We start from the raw sequence: 23,403 nt of genomic DNA on the forward strand, positions 1-23,403 counted from the left end.
TCATGCACGAGGAAATAGGTGCAACTCATAATACCATCAAATGTATGATCCCCAACAACACAGTAGTACAGTACTGCACGAGCTGAGCCGGCTGACATTTTAACCGACTCAAACCAAAAGTGCATAATTAATAGCGTCATTCTCAGAAGATAACATATGATATATATCACTACCCTAATCCATCAAGAATACTTGTATAATCCTTACGCTTCTGCTTAGATTAGAAGCGGAACAAGAATTTTGAAAATGAGAATTCAAATGTTGACAGACTTTATAATACAACATGATCGAAATATCTTATTCAATGTTTAAAATTGATCGCAACAGTTGAAGCATGTGAGATTTAATATAACTATATTACCAAAAGGACATGGAAATGCACACTGTCACTGCTTTTACATAATCACCACTGTCCACTAACTATATCGGCATGCTGGTGATTTACATGAGAAGAAATGTAGGGAAGGTGGCTTCCGCATGAGAGTTTCGAATCAGGGTAATTTCCTGCAGTATAGCCTCTTAAGATGCATGGCCATGCAAAAATGAGGTCATGGAAAAATTTACTGCTTCCTCAGATGCACCACACATAATAAAGGGCATCCTATTCCCTTGGAAAGATATCAGCGTAGGAAAAATCGTGGAAGGGCGGACCTGCAACATAAGCGTTCAGAAGATGAATTCCTTTGTAATGCTACTACCACAAAGAACAAAGATAAAGAATGAGGAAAAGAAGCTAATCATGAAGGACGTAATACATAACTATGACTATGACAGATAATATGAGTAGTCATTATTGTTATAACTTTACAAGGTCTTGTATTTAGCCTATCTATGCTAAACGAAAGTTCAAACTGAAGACAAATTGCATAGCATGATAAAAGAGTTTTGACATTCCTTTTTCCTTGACAACTTCTACCACTGGTCTAACCAAATAACAGGTTGAGCAGCTTATGATCAAGGCATATGCAAGTAATTTAACTCTGTGAGGACTTCAAACTGAAGAAGACCATGATATCATATATACGCACACAAGCATCATTCCTCCAGAGAATGAACATTTATCTCACCTGATGAATTTATTGTAGCATCTAATTAAGGCTTCGAGGAGAATTGCATGGCCATAATCTTGGTGTAAGTGTAACTTGTATCTAGCAATAGTACTAAAGTTCAACTGGAACATCTGCTACATGCAATTAATAACCTATGCATGATTGATTCCTATGATGTTTAGACTAATTGTTTCTCAGTTGCTAAACTCAGGTTCCATTTAAACCTTAGGTCGATAGATATAGTTTATCAAGTGTCTTTACCTTCTTGCTCATTAAGAATGTAAAATGGAATGTGAGCGATCATCTTTGAGCCTCCTTCACTCCAGTTAACTATACCAGGTCCATGGACTTTGTCAGTGGAAGGTCCCAAAACAGACAAAGCAATTGCTGGTTCATTCATTAGTCCCAAATAATCGCAAGCACGTCTCCAGACCCTCTTGTCTGAGATTTGAGAACGAGCAACCTATAGGAAGCAAAATAACAATTCACTACTTTTGACAGGATATGTTGTTATACATGTGACAAAGTTGTCTTAATTTTCTGATGTTTAGACAATAAAAGACATACTTTAGCCAATGACACACGAGCCCTGGGAAGCAACTCATTATGGCAGGTCGCAAGCTTTGCAATAGCTGTCACTACAAAGCAAAGAAGCCTAGCTTGAGAAGACCTTCTGGAAGAAATACCCCCTGAATCAACAGCTATTTCCTGGCTCAAGCCCAAACGACTACCCAACAAATGGAGGAGAAAGTGAATAACAAATTTCATGTGATAATCTTACAAAGCAACACTGATTATTGTAAAACCAACCTAGTCGATAGATTCTCATATACAAGCAATTCTAAGCTCTCAAATAGCTCACGACCTACATCCTTGTGAGATATGCCTCCTGCTCCATGCTCCCCAATAGCCCAACATAAATGCAATGCCAATTCTGTCTGAATAAGAACATTGTCTTAGAAAGTTAGCATGTTAAGTGTTTTTCTTCCCAAGGCTTTGACAAAAGAATATAGATAGGAACAAACCTACATATATTATCATAAACCATGTCCTTAGCGCACCGCATAAACATCGAATATCGAATAAATGAAAAGGAATACTTCTCAGGAGAGCATTACAGTGTATGTGTTCTATGGCCAGAACATTTGCATTTTGGAACTACTTAAGAATAAGTACAATAAGGCAGATATGGCATAAGAAGAATGACTAATATATTCATTTTTCATTCCTTCTGTAGCTTCAAGATAATAAATTTCTTAGGCAGCTACTATACTGGCCAGCAAACAATCAAAATGGAAATGCAATCTAACTGGTAGCTCACCATAATAACCGTGTAATAACAGGCACACCAATCCTTATATTGGCTTGAAAAGATTCTAAACAATAAAACTCTCCTGACAGGAACAATTGTGTTTTCAAGATCTTTCAAATGCCAGCAAATAAGTGGCTAGGTCATACACTAAAAGTCAGACTAGATCAAAGAAAATAAGAAAATATAAAATTACCACTAATGGTACCGCAGATTGTTAATCATATAGAAGTTCTTAAATTTGGCGACTGAAACATCCGCTATATTTATGAGGGCAGAAGACCCTCAAGTTTAACTATATAAATGTCAGATTAAAGTTCCAATGATCCTTATCTTAGTTCCTAATAAATTTCAGGGCTATCATGATTTTCAGCACAGCTCCTATCAAAGTTTTGAGAAAGATGAGTAAGAGCAAAAAAGAATCTTTTCTTGTCCTCCAGAAATTTAAATAACACACTGGATTTGACAACTTAAATCATTTATTTGGAGAAACATACTCATATATGAGAAAAGAAATATAGATTCTTAGGTACCATTGTTGGTGCATATATAGCAACATAAGTATCAATTTCAGTCGATGATTATCTCAAATATATTGGAGGAAAAAAAAAAAAGCAAAACATAAGGAAAGAAAGCAGCATCTTTGGCTCTACTAACTTTTAATTAGGAGAAAAAGGGAAATGCACAATAGATGAGATAGTCTTGCCTTTGCAGGATTGTCATAAGCTTCTCCAAGCCTGTCAATGATAGGCTTCTGTATAGACATTTTTGAGATAACAAAATGATGTCAAATACTAACCACAAAGAGACTATATTTTTAGCATCTCAAGCAAGCATTTAAAGACTAAATATAAAATAGGCATATATTGGTTACTCAGTATAATTGTCAATAGGTGGGAAATGGAACATTGAGATTTAAGTCTGCTGGAAATGGAAATGAATCAGAAAATCATGGGCAACAGATGCCATCATATGACTAAGCTTGGCTTGGATATCTTAAATTCCTTAAACAAATGAATGGAGATGCAGATAAGAGCACTACTAACTACAACAAAGCTGGTTATCTAAATTTTAAACTACAATAAAGTTGTTTTGCTGCAATTATTCAATTACTGCCTGGTTTGCAAATTAATAAAGATCTACTAATAAGGACTCATTATTATCCCATAAGTTAGTCCAATAGAAATCTCCTAGATATCATCTTTACTAAGAAATTTTAAGCACTTAAGGACTCCTAGTTATCATTGCTTACCAGCATTCGCTACTTCAAATGGCAATCCATATTACAAAGTTGAGTAAAAGAGAATAAGTTTAAGCAATCTTTAGCTTGGTGCTTGGTGCATAATGCATATCGTAGATCCTTGATGGAGATAAGTAAGATGCACTCATGAAGCCAAGAACAAATGATAAATGCAAATTTGTAATGCCATGGCAGCATAATAAAACTAATTTTTGATAGAGAGAATGTAAGATAATGTTGTAGTACCTTCAATAATGCAATGCAATCAGGAAACTTTTGAAATGTAGCCAACATGAAATCTGAAAGCCTCTTCCTGACCTACAATGATTTTAATTGTTAAAAAAATAAAGAAAGAAACTTGCCTCCTACATTACAAAAGAGAGCTAAGATGCAAAGCTATTTCAGGATATTAAAATTCTTTTTTCTTTTTTTTTCTTTTTCTTTTTTGTTCTGGTTTGGAAGAGGAACTTGTATAAAGCATATCCAGAATTGCTGATACCTCCAAGAAACTTCTAGAAACTGAACTCAAGTATTTACATGGTTTCTCTACATATCTAATAGAATGTTTAGAGACTACTTAGACCTCTAAGAACTAGGAAGTAATATCAGGGAAGGTGAGAGTTTAAGTTCATAGTTCATACAAATGCTTTTTTCTGATCCAAAAAAAGAACAACTAAAAGGCAGGCAAATAAATGAGAGATTTCCATGTATCTAACTGCTCTAGGAACTATTTTGATGTTTTAGTTCCATCACTTAAACAACAAATTTGGATTAACCTGGCCCCGCCTTTTGATTTTATCTTGCAACATTTGAAATTTGAATTCCTAACACACTTCATAAAATACACTCATGATTTTCAAATTAATACTATAATCCAAAAAGTGAGATAACGAAATTTTTTCTGGTTTACCCACTTACCTCAAAAGAGAAAACCTTGTCGGGGAAGATTGTAGCATATCTTGACATAAGAAGTGGAATCAGGGCACATAAGAGTGCTGGACGTCATGTGAAAGAGTCAGTTGTATAAATACCATTGGATGAACAGAAATGAATACATCCTGATATATAATTAATAAAAACAAGAAACATACAATCATTAACATCTTGTAATGCTACTGTGATATACAAGGAAAGAAACCGTGGTGTCATCTGAAGTGCTTGTTTCAGCCTATCTGACTTAGAGGTGCTGACAGCAGCTTGCAGGGTTGCAACCACTGCAGGAGATGCCCAATGACGTTCCTGAAACATAAAAACAAATACAGAAAGCAGTCAAATCTTTTTTGAAGGCAAAATGAAGACGGCATTTTATCATTTTATGTGTTCGAGAGTTTCCATGATGGGAGATAAAGATGCACGCAATTGGGGACTAATGAGAATGGCACCTCTGGTGCCTCAAGTTTGTTCCTTCCAGGATATTAGAAGCAAAAATCTACCCTCTATATTCTGTCTGTTTCTTTGCATTATATATGAAGATTTAAGGTTGTACTTTTCTTTACATATTTTGGATGATGTAATATGTTTATGGTTAAAAGAGTAAATTTGGACAGGTTGATCGTCTTCATATGGTTAGCTTCAAGGGACTACCTTATTGATCTATCAGATTATTTAAGGTGTACGTGGTGCTTATGGAGGAATTATAGCACATGGCCACCAAGGAAGCTAGTGTTGACTCTCAAACCATCTGCAGTACAAATGCCTAGATGCTACTTATAAGAAAACCATAACAGACAAACATCTATCTGTAATCTTAAAAATGTCAGAAGAAAACCATAACAGACAAACATCTATCTGTAATCTTAAAAATGTCAGAAGAAAACCATAACAGACAAACATCTATCTGTAATCTTAAAAATGTCAGAGAACAATCATCAAAATATGTGTAATTTGGAATTTCAGGAAAATAGTACAATCATGATAATTTCAAACTTCCAATAGTATCAGTTGGAGCTCTGTAGATCATATTAATTCAATTTGGTCAATAAACTATAATGAAGAAATTGGCATCATGAGCATAAACTGGAATTCTAAGAAGTTGATAAACAAGAACTACTCTTACTACTTCTTATTGCACAAGGATGGACATACAGCGATTCCATCATTCTCATCTTTTAGAAGGTCAAGAAAAACTGGATCAGCAAAATCTATGGTACTACTATCATCAGATCCAGAATCACCGCCTCGATCTTCTATGCTTGATCCAGTATAAGCCTCATCCATCAAAGCAAGAAGCATCTGCCATGGGGATATAAGAAGAACATCATGGGTCAAAGATAGGTCTACATATAATTATAAGTTTTAGCCCAAGTTCAAAAATAACCTCAGGAGCCGTACTCTTCTGAATAGAAGCTATACTACTGCCAATGAGGGGGCCCGAGTTCTTCTCCACCTTTTCTAATGCTACCACTAGTACTGTTCAATGTGCATCAGAAAAGCATAAAAAGTCAGAAACAAGTGCATACTTCAGTTTTATATTCTATGCGAATAAAAAAGCCAATATAAATGTTACTTCAGTTTCCATGACCACAAATTTGGACTCAATGTAGTCCAATAGTTCAAAACTTCAAATGAAACTTCCTAGCACCAAGAGATGTAAAAGGAAAGAGTAAAAGGCGGGTGCGTAAAATGTTCGGGATAACTCAGTCTCATACTGACTACTTTCAACAGTTGAGCTAAACTCACATTAGGGTAACTCAAGCGATTAACTTTTAACTTTTTCTCAGTTGATGGATTCTAACCATCAATTAAATACATTTAATACTTCATCCTCCCTAATCAATCTTATGTACTTCATTTGGTGCATACTAGTAAGTAGCAGCGAATGACAATATTAACATCTATTGATGATTTGATGCTACAAAACGATATAAGGCACTGACCCCTAATTTTCAGGTCAATAGACTCTACCAGCATGATCTTCTTGCAGCGACAAGTAAATCTTGCTTACAGAAAATAGGAATATCCACAAGCTATGCTGCTACACTGATAATTATATTGATATGAACTGTTTTTCTATTGCTTGCCTCCTATCAAGCATCAACTTTCTATTCAATATCATATAAATTTCACATTTAGTTAATTACAGTTTATAAAGCTTCACCAAAGAATTACTAAAGGACAACATGATTATGATAAAAATAGATTATTTTCATTCAATAAGACATCCAACATTATGTCCTGATATAAAAATATCCTAAGATATTAACTTCCAATAAAGAAGGCACTGTCATAGAAATTGATAGTTGATTACACAGAACAGATTGTTGAACGATCAAAAGAGGATTATATTACAGAATTTATTGATAGGATCAAGTATTATATTACTTGAAAAACAAAATTGATAGACATGATAGAAACTCATTATTTCAAGATCAGCTCATACTAAAAAGTGTTTATTTCATAGCAGTCTCACTTGGCAAATCCAAAAGTGATGGAAATAGAGGAAGAAATGACCCCGTCGACATCATTGCTGGAAGAATCGCACAAAATAACTTCTCTAATCTGGAATTAAAATAAACAAGATGATTAAATGCTAGTACTGGCAATTAGATATCCTAGCTAGGTTGGATAAAAACAAGTCCTTTGGAATTGTCATGAAAACTCTGATGTATGTGGAAGTTCTTAACTTGGAAAAATAATAAATCTCTGAACCACTCTGTCTAAGAAGGCTTTCTTTTGCAAAATGGTGTGAAAGGACAACATAATAAACAGAACCAAAGAAGAGTCACAAAATGCAGAATATACCTCTCACCATTCCATGCAATCAACTTTAAGAGCAATGGAAAGAACTGCAGATGAATAAGCTTCATAAGTAAGCCACAAATATAGTATTGCAATTAAGTAATTACAAACAAATTAGAACAAGAAATTTAGAAAGCTAAACATGTTAGTATTGGAATTAAGTAATTACAAACAAATTAGAAAATTAAATTTATAAAGTAGATTTCTCGTCACTCTCATTGTGCACAATCCTAATAACTTTGCCAAGGAAAAAAAATACAACGTCACATGAAATATTTTAATGAATGATATCATAACACAATGAAAAGTTTGAAGTCAGAATGATTGGTCAAAAAATTCTCATCTCTCCATTAAAACAAATTAGAAAAGAAAACAGATTAAACAAATATCAAGGTCCAAACAAAAAAAAATGGTGCACTAGAAATAAAATATAAAAAGATTCTGCAAATGAAATGAACCAGCAATTTCACATGCTTTGTTTCAAAAGTCTCAAAAAAAATTGCAAAAATGCAATAAACAAGCTAAAACACCTTCCGTAAATTAAATTGAAGAAAAAAGAGAAACTAAGAAAATGCAGGATGGGCAATTTCGTCAGCTATATGTGAGAGCTAGTCCATTAAGATTTTAACCCTCTAGCCTTCTCACCTATATCCTGAAAGCAGTAAATAGAAATGCTGTTCATGTTGCTTCAACTGATAAAAAGATAAAAATAGTTACAAACTTACAATAGAGAAGATAACCTCTAAAAATCCATTTGGAATTGCTTATTGTTGAAGAGAAGCATGAGGAGATATAATGCTTAAAAAGGGTATTAAGATGGGGTGCTTTCTCAGCCTTTCGAATAGACAAACTGCAACTTACTCTATATGCAGGACATTCAAGTCTCCCCTTTTAATGGCATAGGCCACTACATTTATTAACATTTAAATAATGTTCATTCTATAGTACCTGAGGAAGCAACGTGGGAAAAGAACTTAGAAGCTTTGATTTGTTCACATTAAGAAACTCAAGTGCATGTTCTGCAACAACAGGGTCCGCAAACTCTCTGCTAGAAACAAAGAGAGAATGTAAATGACTGGGACTAACTATATTAGACAACTATATTCAAATTTCGTAGAGGAGAAAACGTAGTAAGCATAATGCAAAATTGAGCATGACATTTTCAGTTTGGCTTGAGCAATAACTGCCAACATAACATCTAGATTATTATCAAATGATCGGTAGGATTCTCACTTATGCAGCAAGCAAGATATGCCCCATTGTTGGTCACACAAAAAAGTAGAAAATAAAAGATGATCCAACTAATGATGAGGCTTATTTAATCCATGTAGCCAATTTTTGACCATTCTGAGTGCTTCCAGATATTTAGGATTGCATTGTGGTTATAAGTTATAACAGTCAATTTATTTGTTCATATAACTCTTTCTCTTAATTAGATGCATAATTTCTTATGTTATATGAAATGTGATGGCGAACCGGGTTAGCTTGGATTATATTAAGGGCACAATGGGCACAATGGGTTGAATCTATATATCTTATCTACTTTTATAGTTTAGATAGAGTCTAAGTAGATTAAAAATATATTTAATTAACTAAATCCAACTCTGCAATTTCAGGAAAATATTCAAAAGATATTCTTTAGGTATCGGAATATAATAAAACCACATAGATAAAATCACCAATCTCAAAATCTACAATTTATGTATTCAAGATTTTTCCAGATTTAAAATCTATCTATAATAAAATAAATGACAAATCTAAAAAAGATAAAGAAGACTGGTTTAGTTAAGTTTGTTTATGACTCTTTTGATTTAATCTCTATAAACACGGTCCTATGGCTTGTATCTTAGGTATGCAAGTATGAAAGACTAATTGGCTTTTGTTCTTCCATCCCTAATATCTCCCCTCTCAACTTTGGCCTCAATCTCTCTCCTCCCTGTTTATCAACCAACATCGCCTCTCCTGTCGGAACGGTATCGTCTAGCTTCTAATCTCCCTCGTCCGCCAATCCCCCTAATCCTGTAAAACAAGCCTACTTCTCTCCCTTCTCCTCTAAACTATCAATCTACCTAACCACCATCATCGACGCCATCTCTATTATCATCGACAAACTGATCGACACTCGCCATCTACACCACTGTCGGTTTATCATCCAGATTAGACCCCAATATCATCCCAATCTAAAAAGGGTCTGAATATCAAAAACCTAATCTGGAAGTTAAGAAATTATTCCAACTAGTTTCGTAATCTTTTGGCATCCCAAAATTATTCGGCGAATATTCTCCCTCAATTGTGCAAAACTATCTGCGATTCGAATCAACCCCAAGTCGGTTCGTATCAAAATGTGCTATACATGTCATAATTTCATGAAATGTCCAACATAATAATGGAATTAATTGGTTCATAGAGGTATGAATTTATGATTCTTAAAAGGGGTACACTTAAATCTCATGAAATGTTAAAGAAGGGTATATCACAAAGACACAAACTAAGAATGGGAAAGGAAAGTAAAGAGACCAGCTTTATTAGTTACATGGCAAAATATGTCTTTAGATTTGGATAATCTCGGCAAAAAGACAGCAACCTTATTACTGGTGTTCATCCATCAACAGGTATTATACTAAACAAGGAGTCATAAGAGGCACAGTGCAGAACCTTATGAGAGTAAGAAGATGAAGAAAATAGTTCTAGTTTTATATTCACATAGACCTCTAGAAGACAATATAGCAATCCTACAGTAAAAGGACAGACGAGAAGAAAGAAATGCATCTAACCTTAAGTAAGATCCAGTACAAGAATGGCCAAATTTAAATAAATTACTCATTCATCTTTCATATAACATAACACGACTTAAATACTGTCAGTGCATGTGAGAAATCCATTACCTACTTAAGCATGAGCGGAAGAAGGATCTTAAACTGGGATCAGCATCATGAAGAACTACTTCTCCAAAATCAAGAAAAAATTGGAGGATGGTCTGAATGGAAAGAAGAAAAAGTTGCAAGAAGAGTTAGCAACATCTCTTTCATATTAACATTAAAAAGATAATATAATGGAATGCAACTTAGTAAACGAAGTTGAGATGATACTCAAAGTAACTTGCAACAGATTACATTCATAAGTAAAAGAGTTTTTAGTGTTAAATGCTAGTTGAGTTAATTTGAGAGAGTTCTGAGGTAAGAGAATGACGAGAAAATGAATAGCATAAAGCCATAAAACTTTCACTAAAACAATTATTGAACAGCAGAAAACAAAGAAACCATAGCTTGGTGTCGCAAATCCAATTGAGCAATATGAAATAATTAGGCATCATCATAATGTTATAACTTATATGAGTGTACTTGTTGCAGTAGACAATCTTCCATTGGTCATTCTTTCACTCATGTTTCAAATCTATGATTTGTCTGTTCGTCTCTTGTAAATTACTAAATTACAAACCTTTCTAACAATATTTGCCTTGAAGGCATCCCATTTCTTTTATCATCTGACATTAATATAAGAAAGCAGTAGGATGGAGATTTGCCTTAGGAACTCCAGGTCCAACCTCAAACATATCAAAATAATAGACCTGGTAAGGTGAATCGCAAAGACCGTCTTTACACCTTCTTGGTCCTGAGTACCATTGATTAAGCGGACTTACGACAATCATGCATATGGTGAACAAATAAAGGCTCATTCTGGACATAGTTACACAATAAGTTACCAAAATTGTACATGATATTAATATAGCTCAATAATAGGTATCTTGTCTGACATTCCCCAAGCTCAAGTAGCTCAGTCATTTGATATTTGATGGAAGCTTTGTCAGCCATTTAATGTATGATAATTCATGCCCAAAGTATCTGAATCCAATGAAATAGTACTAATATGTTGGTACACTTCCAGAATTTCTGCCAAACAAAATTCCCATTTTGAATTTGAAGTCCTATTTAGTGACAAATTTTTTAATAAAAGACGGGTTGTTTAGGCTGTAGGAAGTATTGAAATAAGGTTGTTGCATATAAACAGGGGTCTATGGAAAAGGACAGATATTGTGTAATTTACTGGATAAATAAAGCCCATTGTTTGGCTCATACCATTTACAGTCTATGATATTGACATATTGTACAACTTATGGAATATAGATAACTGCTACGAAAGCTCATGATTGATTTATGCTGTTTATTTTTATTTTTTTTATATGATTGCACCTTATCTAGTTGTTCTTCCGTTGTGAATTGAAAAATCAGCAACTGAACTCGCTTATTGCCATCCACTAATCTATCATAATGGCCACACAGCCAAGCTAATATAATCATTGCTAGGAAAACTATTATCATGAACTTGGATAACCTCTTTATAGAAGGCAAAAGGAGCTTCGGCATGATAACTACATAAAAATCCAAACCCATATCTAAAACAAAGATGAGTTGTCACTTTGAGCCTTTGACGTACTCTGGCTGTCAACCTAGTTTATAGGCCTAACAGATCACCACTCAAATATTGGATAGACAGGAATCGTATCTATAAGATGTAACTATGTTATATATTCTCCAAACTAATTAGATGTATACAAAGCAACTCAACTATTATTTGCCAAAAGTATGTAACTATGTTCTCCATACATGTATTAGTCTGCAACATCTTTGATAACTCAAAATCCATACATAAATCAAAAAGTAACTCCAACGTTTAAAACACTTAGTTAAATTTCTTTAATCTGAGTAGTCAGTGCCAATTCATAGATAAAACACACCACAAGAAATTAAACGATGTGATGCAAATGCACCATATGTATGTCTACAAAGTTCTACATACACAGTATCTATGCCAACAGCATGCATTGCATAAGCACAGAGATGACACATATTAACAGTTACATACAGTACAATGTCACCAATAATACAACACATCCATGGAAATGAAGAAAAGACTAACAAACTCCATTATTTTCCAAAATTCTAAATGAACTACTTGTCTGACTATCAATTTTAAATAACAGATCGATACAAAACTTTTTTTTTATCATTCAAGAGCTTGAAGGTTAGATATGGACTAGATAAATAATCAACTCTCTCAGATAGAGACACTTAGATCTCATTTATTATCAAACAATTGCTCTAAGCTAAATACCGCCGGGACTTGTTCCAAATCATTGTGCTGTTGAGCTGCTTCTCCAAGATAGTCACACCGTAAAACCATCAACCAAGTCGAGCCGTTGAGCTAAATCACCAAATCACCGGACAATTTTCTCCACAATAATTATTTGGTGCTGGAGTCGATCAACTCTACTACATGGGGAAGAGTAACCACCAACTCTAGTTGGTGATCCATTCGAAACTTCAACATCCCATTTTGTAGGTACACATACTATTTATCCTCTATACATATACAACACAAGCATGCACATGACTTTCAGACATCCGGGATATTGTAAACCAACAGAAATGGAGAAAAGGCTACCTTTACCAAATACAGGCATTGTCACCAACAGATAATAGAATACTCATCTAAATATCCTCTTCAAATATTTCAAGAAATGAGCAATTTACTAAACAAAACAACCAAATCCAAATCAATACCTACCAACAAAAGAACTCCACTAGACGTCTGAGATTGCTGCAGCGCCGAGATACATCGCTGGAAGAGCTTGTTTATATGTGGGTGAGCCCTAGCCACCAACTCCTCCGAGCCCACTTCTTTGCATATCTCGTAAATCCTCCTCACCTTCAAGACACCAAGCGCAATTCGCGTCAAGATTTCGCCAAAAGGAGAAAGAGATCAAAACATTACGAAATCTAGAGGAGGAAGAGATGGGGAGGTACGGATTGGAGGAGATAAGGGTCGGAGGCGGGATCGCTCGCGGCGGAGGAATCCCTTGCATTAGCGGAGAGGGATCGCAGGTGGAAATCATAGTCTCCATCTCTACTCGTCGTCGTCGCCATGATTTTCCAGTTCGGCTGTTCTTTGATTCGATTTCGCTTCGTGGTTCTTCTTGCTTTCTTGTAGTAGTAGCTTCGTCAATGGTAGCCGCTTGCTCTAACGTTATTTACACATAAGACCTCGTCTATTACTTTAATTACATAGGGCGTGTGCTTGGCTAAATTACATTTTTCTACCTTAATTGTGACTTATTAGCGTGCTAATACCAAGAGCATTGGTTCAATACTAACCAATTAGTTATTAAAATTAATTTTTATTTGTTCATAAATTAAGGGGTATATAGACATTTTACATATACGACTAGATTAATCGATGAGTAAATTTAAATTTAAGTATTTTTTTATTACCTATTTTTATAATTGTTTTCTTAATAATAGAAGTGAAAAATTCTACCAATTTATTTTTTTATTTTTTATAAATTAATTAATTAATTAAGAGAGATAGATAAAATATAACTAACTTATCTTTCTAATTTTAAAAAAAATTAGATTAAAAAAACCAATAATTCTTATGATTCAATAAGAATCACAAAAAATTTTCTTTGATATATTATCTGTTTATTTCCTCCTTTTTTCTCTCTGACTAAACCTTCCTATCAATAATTTAAATTCAATTCAATTCAGGTCAACCTATATACAAATCCTGCAATTGTGAGTGTGTGACCTCATATAATTTTTTTTAAAGGCACAATCAGAATTAATACATTATCGTTCATCCAACAGCACAAACATGGAAATATAAATACTGATGCATCGTGCTTAACCTCAGGCAAACTGGGGGCTTCAATTCCAAATGGGTCTAGAGATTGGAGAAAGCAACCCACTGAAGTTTATCAAGATAATAAAGAGATTCATGGCTAAAATATAAAAAGCTGTAACAACGCTGAGCCTCTTAGGTAACCTAAGACAGCAGGCTGAAATGTTCTGAGAGGGTTACAACAATTGAGATACTAACAATCTTCTCAAGTATGAGCAGTAAAAACATCAGGAAATTACTTATATGTACAAATATAGGAGAACAAGAAATTGGCATGTACTCGCCATGAAACAATTAGAAGGAATGCTACAAGAACACTGAAAAATTTGAGTTCGAACAACATTAAGTTGTATCAAACAGAACATCACTACAACAACAGCACTAGGTGCAACTTTTACTATGTCTATACAATGAAAGTTTGGGGGAGAAGTGAAAAAAGAGAACAAAAATGGAGTTCTAGCAAAATGGTCACATGAAGAAGGATAGAGAGCCAGCTTCTTCATGCGTCCATGCTCACTTGCATTCAGAAGTCTGAAGGCCACCTGCTCATTAATACACTCTCCCTGCAGGACAAAGTAAAAAAAAAAAAAAAGGAAAGAAAGAAAATATAGCAGAATTTGGCTCTAGGATGGTTCTGTAATCGGAACAAACATATATATCCGCTCTCCCTGCACTTTGGTAGCAACTAAAGATTCTGAAAGATCCTTGAAGTAAAAGCAAAAGGCAAGAGAGCAAAGTAAAGAGTAGGATGGAACATAAAATTTGCTGATGGATTAACTTACAATCCAATTTTACATGTACAATAATAAACACGATCCAAGATACGCAAGCTTGACCGGTAGGGTAAAAGTATAGGGTGTGCATACCATAACGACCTCTATTTCTCCAGTAACTACAGATTAGGTAATCTAATGCCGCGGCCGCAAGAATTTAAGCTGATCATACATCCTGTTAGCTTTCCTACAAATAGATCGAAAGTTTATTTTGGTTAATAATGCATGAGAGTAGGATACAAATTTGTTAAACATTACTCGAGTACATAAACAATAATCAGAACAATGTATATGTGCATAGCCAGTCAATGATCACCTTCAGTTAGATTTGTAGAGGGTATTCTAAATTGAGAAAAAGGTGTGGAAGATGGCATAATCATTATCAGCATTAGCATTCCAAATGACAACAAGCAAATGTCTAAGCTTGTTTCATGTACTAGCTTCTACAAAGCTTGGAAAACTCTGCCAGTATAAATAATAAGTTTTCTAGTTCATAAAGCAAAAAGGTTAAGATACTCACAGGTTAAGCTTGTCCAGAAACATTGACAGACTCAGACCTGCATTTAGCATGGACAATTGGGCCCAGTTGGGACCTGTCTAAACCTTCAAGATTACCATTATGAGCATTCATATATACTGCGCCTCTGTACATCCATTCCTCAGTCTCATCACTGTAAAAATCCTCAAAAGGCTCACCACATAATGCACAGACATTCTGATTTTCGTCTGCAGGGACTGCCATTTCTTGATCTTCCTTTTCATCTGTGACTGCTTCTGTGGGCAAAAAACCAGGAACAACATCATTTCCTAGTGTTTCTGCCCCACTGAGCCATTCCTTTGCACTAACAAACCATTTACGAGAAGGTTTTTGTTTTCGGTTTCTAGATACTCGGTTTTTTGTTACATGCCAATCCATGTGATTACTGTGCTCCTCTTGGGACTTAAAACGCAGGCCACAAGTTGTGCATTGTCTTGGAATATCAGTGTACAGAGCATTAATAGCAGATTCATGTCGCACTTTTAAAAGATCCAAATCAAAATCAACCCCTACAGAATCCTACAAACACAACATTTTTAAAATACCATACACTGAAGAACCACATCAACAACAATATCCTGGGAGAACACTTACTAGAACAAATCAAACAAGCATACTTGGGAATTGAGATACCTGAGAATCAGCTGGTGATGCCAATGAAATTAGACCTTGTGACATGAGCGTACTAAGAAGACCTGAAATTGCACCTGAGGGGGAGCTAGATATGACGGAACCAGCACCATGTGATGCAGGTCCTGTCTGCGACAAGGCAGGACGTGGTCCCAGAGGTAATGGAGGCAAAACGCCACCACCATGTAAAGGAGGCATACTATGCAGGTGTGTAGAAGATATTGAAGATAAAGGATTAGCAACACCATGAGCTTGCACTTGCATATGGGGCTGAGCTACTAAATGAGATGAAAGCTGAGCTGGCACACTTGGGATAAAACTTCCATGAACCTCTTGGGACTGGATTCTCATGATAGTTCCTTCTTCCTGATTATTTTGATTCAGCTGTGCTGAACCAGCCTCCTGAAACGGCAGCCGTAGAAATTTACTTGTGCCTGATATTTTCCTATCAACAGCATCATATAGTTTCTGAGGCAAAAGAAAAGATGAATTGAATCCTTGACTCACTAATGGCTTGTTAGACTCTATAGGAACAACTGCACTTCTAAAATAATTTGGATTTTGTGGAATAGAGGATAAAGATTGTACATGAGTTTTCTGAAGAGGAGGCCACTCTACTGGAGCAGGAAGAGGTGAATGTGGTCTTTGTGCGTACTGCCTCTCCTTCATGAGTGTATCCACATTAAGGTCAGAATGAGAACTTGCTAACCTCTGAAATGGCACTTCATTATCAGGTGAATTATCAAATGGGCTAGGCAGTTTCTGACAAGTTGATGGTTCTATCCTGCCTCCCATAGAGGGCATTTGAGGTGCCCGCACTCGTGATAGTGGACCAATATTCTGCTGTAGATTTGGTGGAAACATGTAAGGCAACTTTGCAGGTTCTTGAGTACCTCGAGAAGTCTGATAGCGTAGAAAAGAGTCATTCTGAATTTCAGTTCTCTCCAATAACCTCTTATTTGATCCATGACCAGGCTGCAAGAAACATATTAATGTCACAACATTCTCCAGATAAACAAATTTGGTTTCTTATTCAATATATTATGAGCAACAATAAGTAGAATTGGTTCTAGGTTAAAACAATAATGCTTTTGACATGAGAAATAACTGCATAAATGCTGAAAATGATGGCATCTTATAACGAATAGGTGAACGAAAGGCATAGAAGATCCACTCTAGGTGCTGAACCATCTTCAGGGCAAAGCATATCCAAGACATAAATGTGGCAGTTTCACTCAAATATGTGAATCAAAAAAAATGTAAGAAACTGAAGTTTGGCCATTTCTACCACAGATATAGGTCCAAACTGAAATAGAGAAAACAAGAGCACAAATCTTATCAAAATCTTAAGACAATATTGGACTTCTTTCCCTTGTTAGATGGTTGGTTTCTAGATGTCATTAACAAGATGAATCACACTGCAAATTGAATATAATATGGACCTGAACTAATAGTTTCTTATCTACAATTGCTATCATGAAAAGTTTAAATATTGACAAAAGAGAAGCTTGACATGGGAGGTACAACTACTAGATCAATGCATATAAGTATCAAAACAAATATATATTGACGAGAAGGCAAAGATACGCACAACAATGGGAGGCATCCTATCTTCGACACTAAAGGCATGGTCATCAGGTGTTGGCAGCTGGCCTTGGGCAGACCAGCCACGCCTTCCAAAACCAGAATCCAGAAGCCCAGCACTAGGCCTACTAAACCCAACTCTCAAGCTTAAGTTTCCAGAAGGAGGCCCTAAGGGGGGCATGTTGTCTCTTCTGCTTCTGTCAGCTAGAGTTGGACTCATATTTTCCCATACATACTCTTCTTCCTCTGAATTTTTCCATTTCTGTGTAGTTATCTCCCTATCTATCCCATTCTCATCAAGCCGCTGCAACTTTGGAAGCCTTTCAATTAAGGTATCTTTCCCTCTATAATTCCCATAAGCATCAATGAGTTCTCTGGGGTGTTGCTTGCCGTATCCATTGCTACGGTTGTACAACAGAGATGTCTCTGTGTGCTGTCCGGCATCGCTTGAAGCCCAATTTCTGTCGAACCTACAACTTGGGTCAGTCACTCTATCTAATCCAGGATGCGATGGAAATGACCTTTCAATAACTCTCCTAGGAGAAGTACCCCTCAAGAATCTGTCTCTGGGAGGGGATCTGGATGGTCTCAATCCTATTCTTGGAGGAGATAAAGGCTTTGGTATGTTGCTTCCTGTATGAGGTAATGGCCCTTTTAGATTCATGATGGAGGAGGCTGCAATTCGTGGAGAACCTGCTCTTGCCGTGCCAACACTTGGAGGAAGCACTTCAGTATGAGGGTAATCATAGTCATCATATTGCTTGGTAGATTTTTGCCTATAATCTTGCAAGCTAGAAGAAGTTCCTCTTCCATGCTGGGTCTCCTGCAAAAGTGTTAACAAGCATCACAGGTTATTATGTCTACATCGAGAGATAAATTTCATTAATTTATTTTACCACTTTCTACTGACTTATGACATACTCAGATTGCTAGTGAAAGATGATTTAGGTGTCACGATTTTGTTGTGTTTGACAATAGATGGTTAAGCATTTCTTACAAGGATGCAGGATAGAAAATGACAAATCATAATACAAATGCAATAAAGTATCACTGAGCGCATCTGCACCATAGATGGACACCATCTAGATCAAGAGGAAAATTAGATAAAGAAATCTAATCATGTGTTGGTGCCAAAGACAGAATGTCAACTAGTTCTTCTGTTGATACTATTCTTGTGCAACCGCATACATATTGTCAAATTGTGCATTGAAGTTCACTCTATAAATTATTACATCCAACATCTGTGCTCCTTAGAGACAGGGAGCATTTTAGACTTCACTCACAGAGCAACAGACCATACTAGCAAGTGACAAGAAGCTAGTTAAGACTCCTCTTATCTAAGGTATATCTATTTACCTATGATATAGCTAATAGCTTCTAATCTCACAAGTAAAGGTTCATTACACCATTTCAGCCTCTTTAATTCTGAGATAATTACATGTATCAGGAAATGGAAAAGGAAGTGAACAATTGGGTCTTACTGTAGTGGAATGTTTCAATTGACCTCGCGCTTCTAGGTACTTTGGATTTACATGAATGCCATGAGATGGGCGAGAAGATGGAGACTCTGAGGATCTCATGTTCACATTTCCTGATTGCCGCTGTTTACCCAAAGGAGAAAATTGGAGTTCGTCCTCAATCTTCTGCAGCACTAATGGAGGGAATACATGCGACCATGTCCCAAAGAGGTGTCGCATTGCAGGATACTGACTAGGATGGACCTGACTGTATGCTTGACAAAACACCTTGGGAAGCCAAGCTGCAAAATGTTTCACGTATTCGCGACCTATGTTCTTCACAATACTATCAAGAAGATACAAAGAAGGTAGTTTCTGGTCCACGGGTACCTGCAAGGCAAAAGATCAACAGGTAGATTTCCTATAAGAAGCAAAACAAAAGGGTAAATCCAGAAAAGCATTTAGAAATAATCGTGAATCGTTTGAGCCATTGCAACTAGCCAGATAGGCCTGAATTGTAAGAACATTGGATCAGGATATTCTCATGCAATCCATTTTTTTCCCCCAACAGAAATGTAAATCCAGGGCGAGTTCATCAAATAATCTAGCAGTGTCATGACCTTAATTAAGCAAATTCTTGGGCACCAATTGCCACCTAAACAGAGAAAGGAAAGCAAACTAGTCTAGGAAATGAATAGCGAAGGAGCAAAGTTGTGCTATGTGCATCACCATCCAGTCCAAATTGTAAGGTTATTAGTACTTATGAAGGGGAAAAATCTAGGTTAAGTGGATGTCAGCACATTTTGAATGTAATGCCAACAGTGTTGACGACGGAAGTTTTTCAACACTTCTTTCCACTTTCAGAGAAGACAGTATTAGGTGCTCTCACTACTTTTAAGGGGCATTGCTGTTAAAATTCCAGAGAGCAATCACTACCATAGACCCAGATGAGCAAAAGGCACAGTTCACAAACACTTCATTTCATATCCAACTTTTCTATTAATAAGGCATAAGTAAGTTCTCCACTAACCCCCAAAATCCGAACTTTAAACAAAATACATCAAATTCCTATCAAACAATTCGTCACCACCATGTATCCGGCTACGGAAACCCTAATTCCAGGGAGCGAGCCCCCACCTCAAGAACCCTCGCGCAGATGGCGTCGGCAATCCCCTTGGCGAACTCAACGTGCTGCCCGGCGATGATGGTGAGGTCCGTGATAATGGGCTTCGAGTTGAAGGTGAGCTCCGCGAGCAACTCCTCGTAGAGCGGGATAATTTCCCTGGCGGTAGGAGGCGGAGGATCCTCATCCTCTCCGGCGGCATCCCTCAGCTCCTCCTCTCGCTCCCGCAGTATGGTGCGGTACCGGTCCAGGATCGGCGGCGAGGCCCTCGGAGGCAACGAGGCGGACGCCTTAGGGTTCTCACGCAAGGAAGGGAACCGCTCCCCCTCCATCACTCACGCTCCCAGATTAAATTCCTAGGGTTAGGGTTAGGGTTTGGATCGAGAGAAGCCATGGGAAAGGCAGAGGAGAAGAGAGAGCCAAATCGATCCGATATTTATTTTCTTTTTAACTCTGGGGCTTTCCTTTTAATTACGGTATATTTATACACCACACTTTTAACATTACACTTCATTTGGGCTTGCTTACACTGGAGCAGAATACCGGGGGTGATTCGGAGAGAGAGGCGTACATGTCAAAGTATAGAGGAGTACTTTTATCAAATGTCATAACCGTGACATTTGTAATGGCTCGTATAATGAATAGGAATTAATTTAGGCGGTTAAATAAAGAATAAGATAATTTACTAATAGTATTATACTTATTTTTTATCTTATTAATTTTATTTGTGTTTGGTTATATATATTTGGATAGAAAAAGGAGTCTTGTATTCATGGTATTAATAATACCATGAAGATATTAATCATAATATTAGTTATACTAAATTTGATAGTATTTAAGTACAAATAAGAGTCTCTTGTTCTCTAATCAAATGGGGCCTTAAGGTATGTTTGTTATCTGGGCTTTTTGGAGGAAGAGTTGAGCAGGCCCAATTAGCCTTAGATATTAATTTAGTTGGGCCGTTTGGCTGTGGCCAAGAAAGAATAATAAGGCCCGTGTGGGCTAAATTAGGAAAATAATTCATGGGAATTTCAACCTCTCGAAGTTGAAAGTGTGGGCAACTCTCTGGCCCTAAATAATTATTGTAGAGAAAATTATTTGGTGCCTTACCTCAGTGACTCAACTCAGTTAATAGTTTGGTGATGCGGTTGGTTTAGAGAAGCAATTCAACAATGTGATAGCTTTTAACATTGTCTCAGCAGCATTTAGTTTGAAACAATAGCTTAGCGATGCATACGGCTTAAAATTTAGACTAGATGGCTAAACATATTACCAAAAACTTGGTGAGCTTATGTGTCTCTATATCCACAGAGGATTTTTTTTTTTTTTTGGTCTAACCCATATCTTACCTCTGAGTTTTTGAATAATCAAAAAAATTTTGAAAAAAGTCCAAATACATATGATTTTTTTTTCTTTTAGATTAAGCTTAATTTATTTTGTTGGTTAATTTAGAAAATTTTGGAAAAAAATAATACATACGAGAAGAGTAAAGGGGCAACGACGACAGCAGCGACAACGAAGAACCAAAAAGGAAGTCGAAAAGATAGTGATACTATTATTATAGAGTTAGAATGTGCAACGGAGAAAAGAAAACTTGCTAATGCAAAACAAAGATAAGCACACACAAAAAAAAGTTACAGTTATTTTGAGTAGATTATTTTATTTTTTTTTGTCTTAGAAAAAAGATCTTGCATATTTTGGACATAAAACAAAGAATATGAGAATTTTCCTTGATAATAAGTTTCTAAGGAGAGCCAAATTTCTATTAAACATGCCCTAAGTTGGATAAATGTGAGGACTTATTTTTGGATAAATGATGGTGTTATCCTTATTTTTATTTTATTGTTTAATTAGAAAAAAAATATGGATAAAATAAGTGGAATTTTATCCCTTATCCTACATTTATTTCATCTCCGAGTTGCAAAAAAAATAAATCACAATAAAAGACGATTATATTCCTTATCTCATCGTCTCTTTCTAGCAACCAAATGGACTTCATCAAGTAAAATTTATAAAAGAAAGATAATTTATTCTTTAATAACAACAAATATGCATTTCCAAAGCTTTTAATTTTCACAAACTATGGTAACCTTATATGGTTAATTTGGTCTTCCTTTGTGATATCCAATTATAATTTTATAAGAATAACAACACAAGTATAAGTTTAATAAAAACTAAATTATATGTGAAACCCTCGGTGAAACTCGAGAATAAGTTGTCTAAAAATCGAAGTCTAAAATCAGATATTGGTTAGATTATATATCAGAAAATAAATTTATAAACATTATGATGGAGGGAAATAAAGTATCACTTGAAATATTCTGGATTACATTAATTTTGAGAGAAAACAACAATAAAAGCACTTATCTATAGAAACCAAATTATGAATTAACTAAAAATAAATACCCACAGTTTAAGCTCATCTTATTTTAGATGTCAAAGGTCTCCATAGTTTCTAATATATCTTTTATGAATGTTTCATCATATGATTTATTTGTTAAAATAAACATTAATGCATTTTAGACGTCATTTGTCTATGATTAATTCCTTTGTATTTATACTTTAGGTGTGAGTTACGTAGATTATTTGAGTTCTTTCTTTCTTATATTTATATATATATATATGTTATAAAATAATAATAATAATAAAGTTGTTTATAGCTGCATATATCTAGAACTTTAGAATCTCTACATGTTAATGTCCAACCAAACTACTCGTTGACATTATTTTAAGAAAATTAGATTCAATTTCTATGAAGTGAAATAAAAAATAACAATACTACGTGAGCAAGAACAATACAAGATAATTATGAACATGGGTGTAATGCATTAATTGGTGTATATATATATATATTCTACCTTTAAGTATTTATTTGACCATTAAAGATTGTTTTGAGAAATTTTAATAAATCCAAATGGCTGCCGATGCATGGATTCAGATGAGCAGAATATTAATTCAATGCCAAAATTAGGTGATTAATAAAGGCTTCTTTTTTTAAAAATAATAATAATGATGAATAATTTATTTTTTTATTATTATAATAAAGTGGAATAACTTGTTCCATAATTTGGCAGTCATGACACGTTCGCAAATTGTTCTTAATTAACTAATATTAATCCAAGAGGAGCCATCCTGTCATAGAAGTTGACCTTATTTTATTTATATATAACACTCTATATTTTGTATTTATTTTCATTTATATATTTTTTTAATATGGTTATTTCTGATAAAATTATGTTGAAATTTAACTCAGGATTTTAAGCAATAAAAATGAAAATTAGAAA

At 35.3% G+C, this 23,403-nt stretch overlaps 2 protein-coding genes across 3 annotated transcripts; both read right to left on the reverse strand.

Annotated features, from left to right (window-relative positions):
• Positions 1 to 131: 131 nt before the first annotated feature.
• Positions 132 to 13,332, reverse strand: LOC140772484 (uncharacterized). Its single transcript, XM_073114571.1, has 16 exons — positions 13,141 to 13,332; positions 12,902 to 13,042; positions 10,222 to 10,313; positions 8,285 to 8,381; positions 7,340 to 7,383; positions 7,008 to 7,096; positions 5,916 to 6,007; positions 5,684 to 5,830; positions 4,690 to 4,837; positions 4,517 to 4,593; positions 3,845 to 3,916; positions 3,065 to 3,112; positions 1,860 to 1,987; positions 1,617 to 1,776; positions 1,311 to 1,512; positions 132 to 651 (listed from the first exon to the last, which is right to left on the reverse strand). Exons 1-16 carry the CDS (start codon positions 13,258 to 13,260, stop codon positions 602 to 604), a joined length of 1,707 nt encoding a protein of 568 aa, XP_072970672.1. The 5' UTR covers positions 13,261 to 13,332; the 3' UTR covers positions 132 to 601.
• Positions 13,333 to 14,763: 1,431 nt separating this feature from the next.
• On the reverse strand, positions 14,764 to 20,552 carry LOC140771778 (polyadenylation and cleavage factor homolog 4-like). 2 transcript variants are annotated; one of them, XM_073113464.1, is made up of 7 exons: positions 20,134 to 20,552; positions 19,021 to 19,386; positions 17,547 to 18,362; positions 16,544 to 16,930; positions 15,959 to 16,357; positions 15,308 to 15,844; positions 14,764 to 14,974 (listed from the first exon to the last, which is right to left on the reverse strand). In XM_073113464.1, the coding sequence occupies exons 1-6, from the start codon at positions 20,449 to 20,451 to the stop codon at positions 15,311 to 15,313; spliced, it is 2,820 nt and encodes a 939-aa protein (XP_072969565.1). In that variant the 5' UTR covers positions 20,452 to 20,552; the 3' UTR covers positions 14,764 to 14,974; positions 15,308 to 15,310. The 2 variants fall into 2 exon arrangements, with proteins under 2 accessions (XP_072969565.1, XP_072969564.1); XM_073113463.1 differs by having other exon boundaries at positions 15,959 to 16,423.
• Positions 20,553 to 23,403: the final 2,851 nt, after the last annotated feature.

This window comes from Typha angustifolia, chromosome 12, assembly GCF_048772165.1.
Source record: "Typha angustifolia cultivar Huaian chromosome 12, ASM4877216v1, whole genome shotgun sequence".
Lineage (NCBI taxonomy): Eukaryota > Viridiplantae > Streptophyta > Magnoliopsida > Poales > Typhaceae > Typha > Typha angustifolia.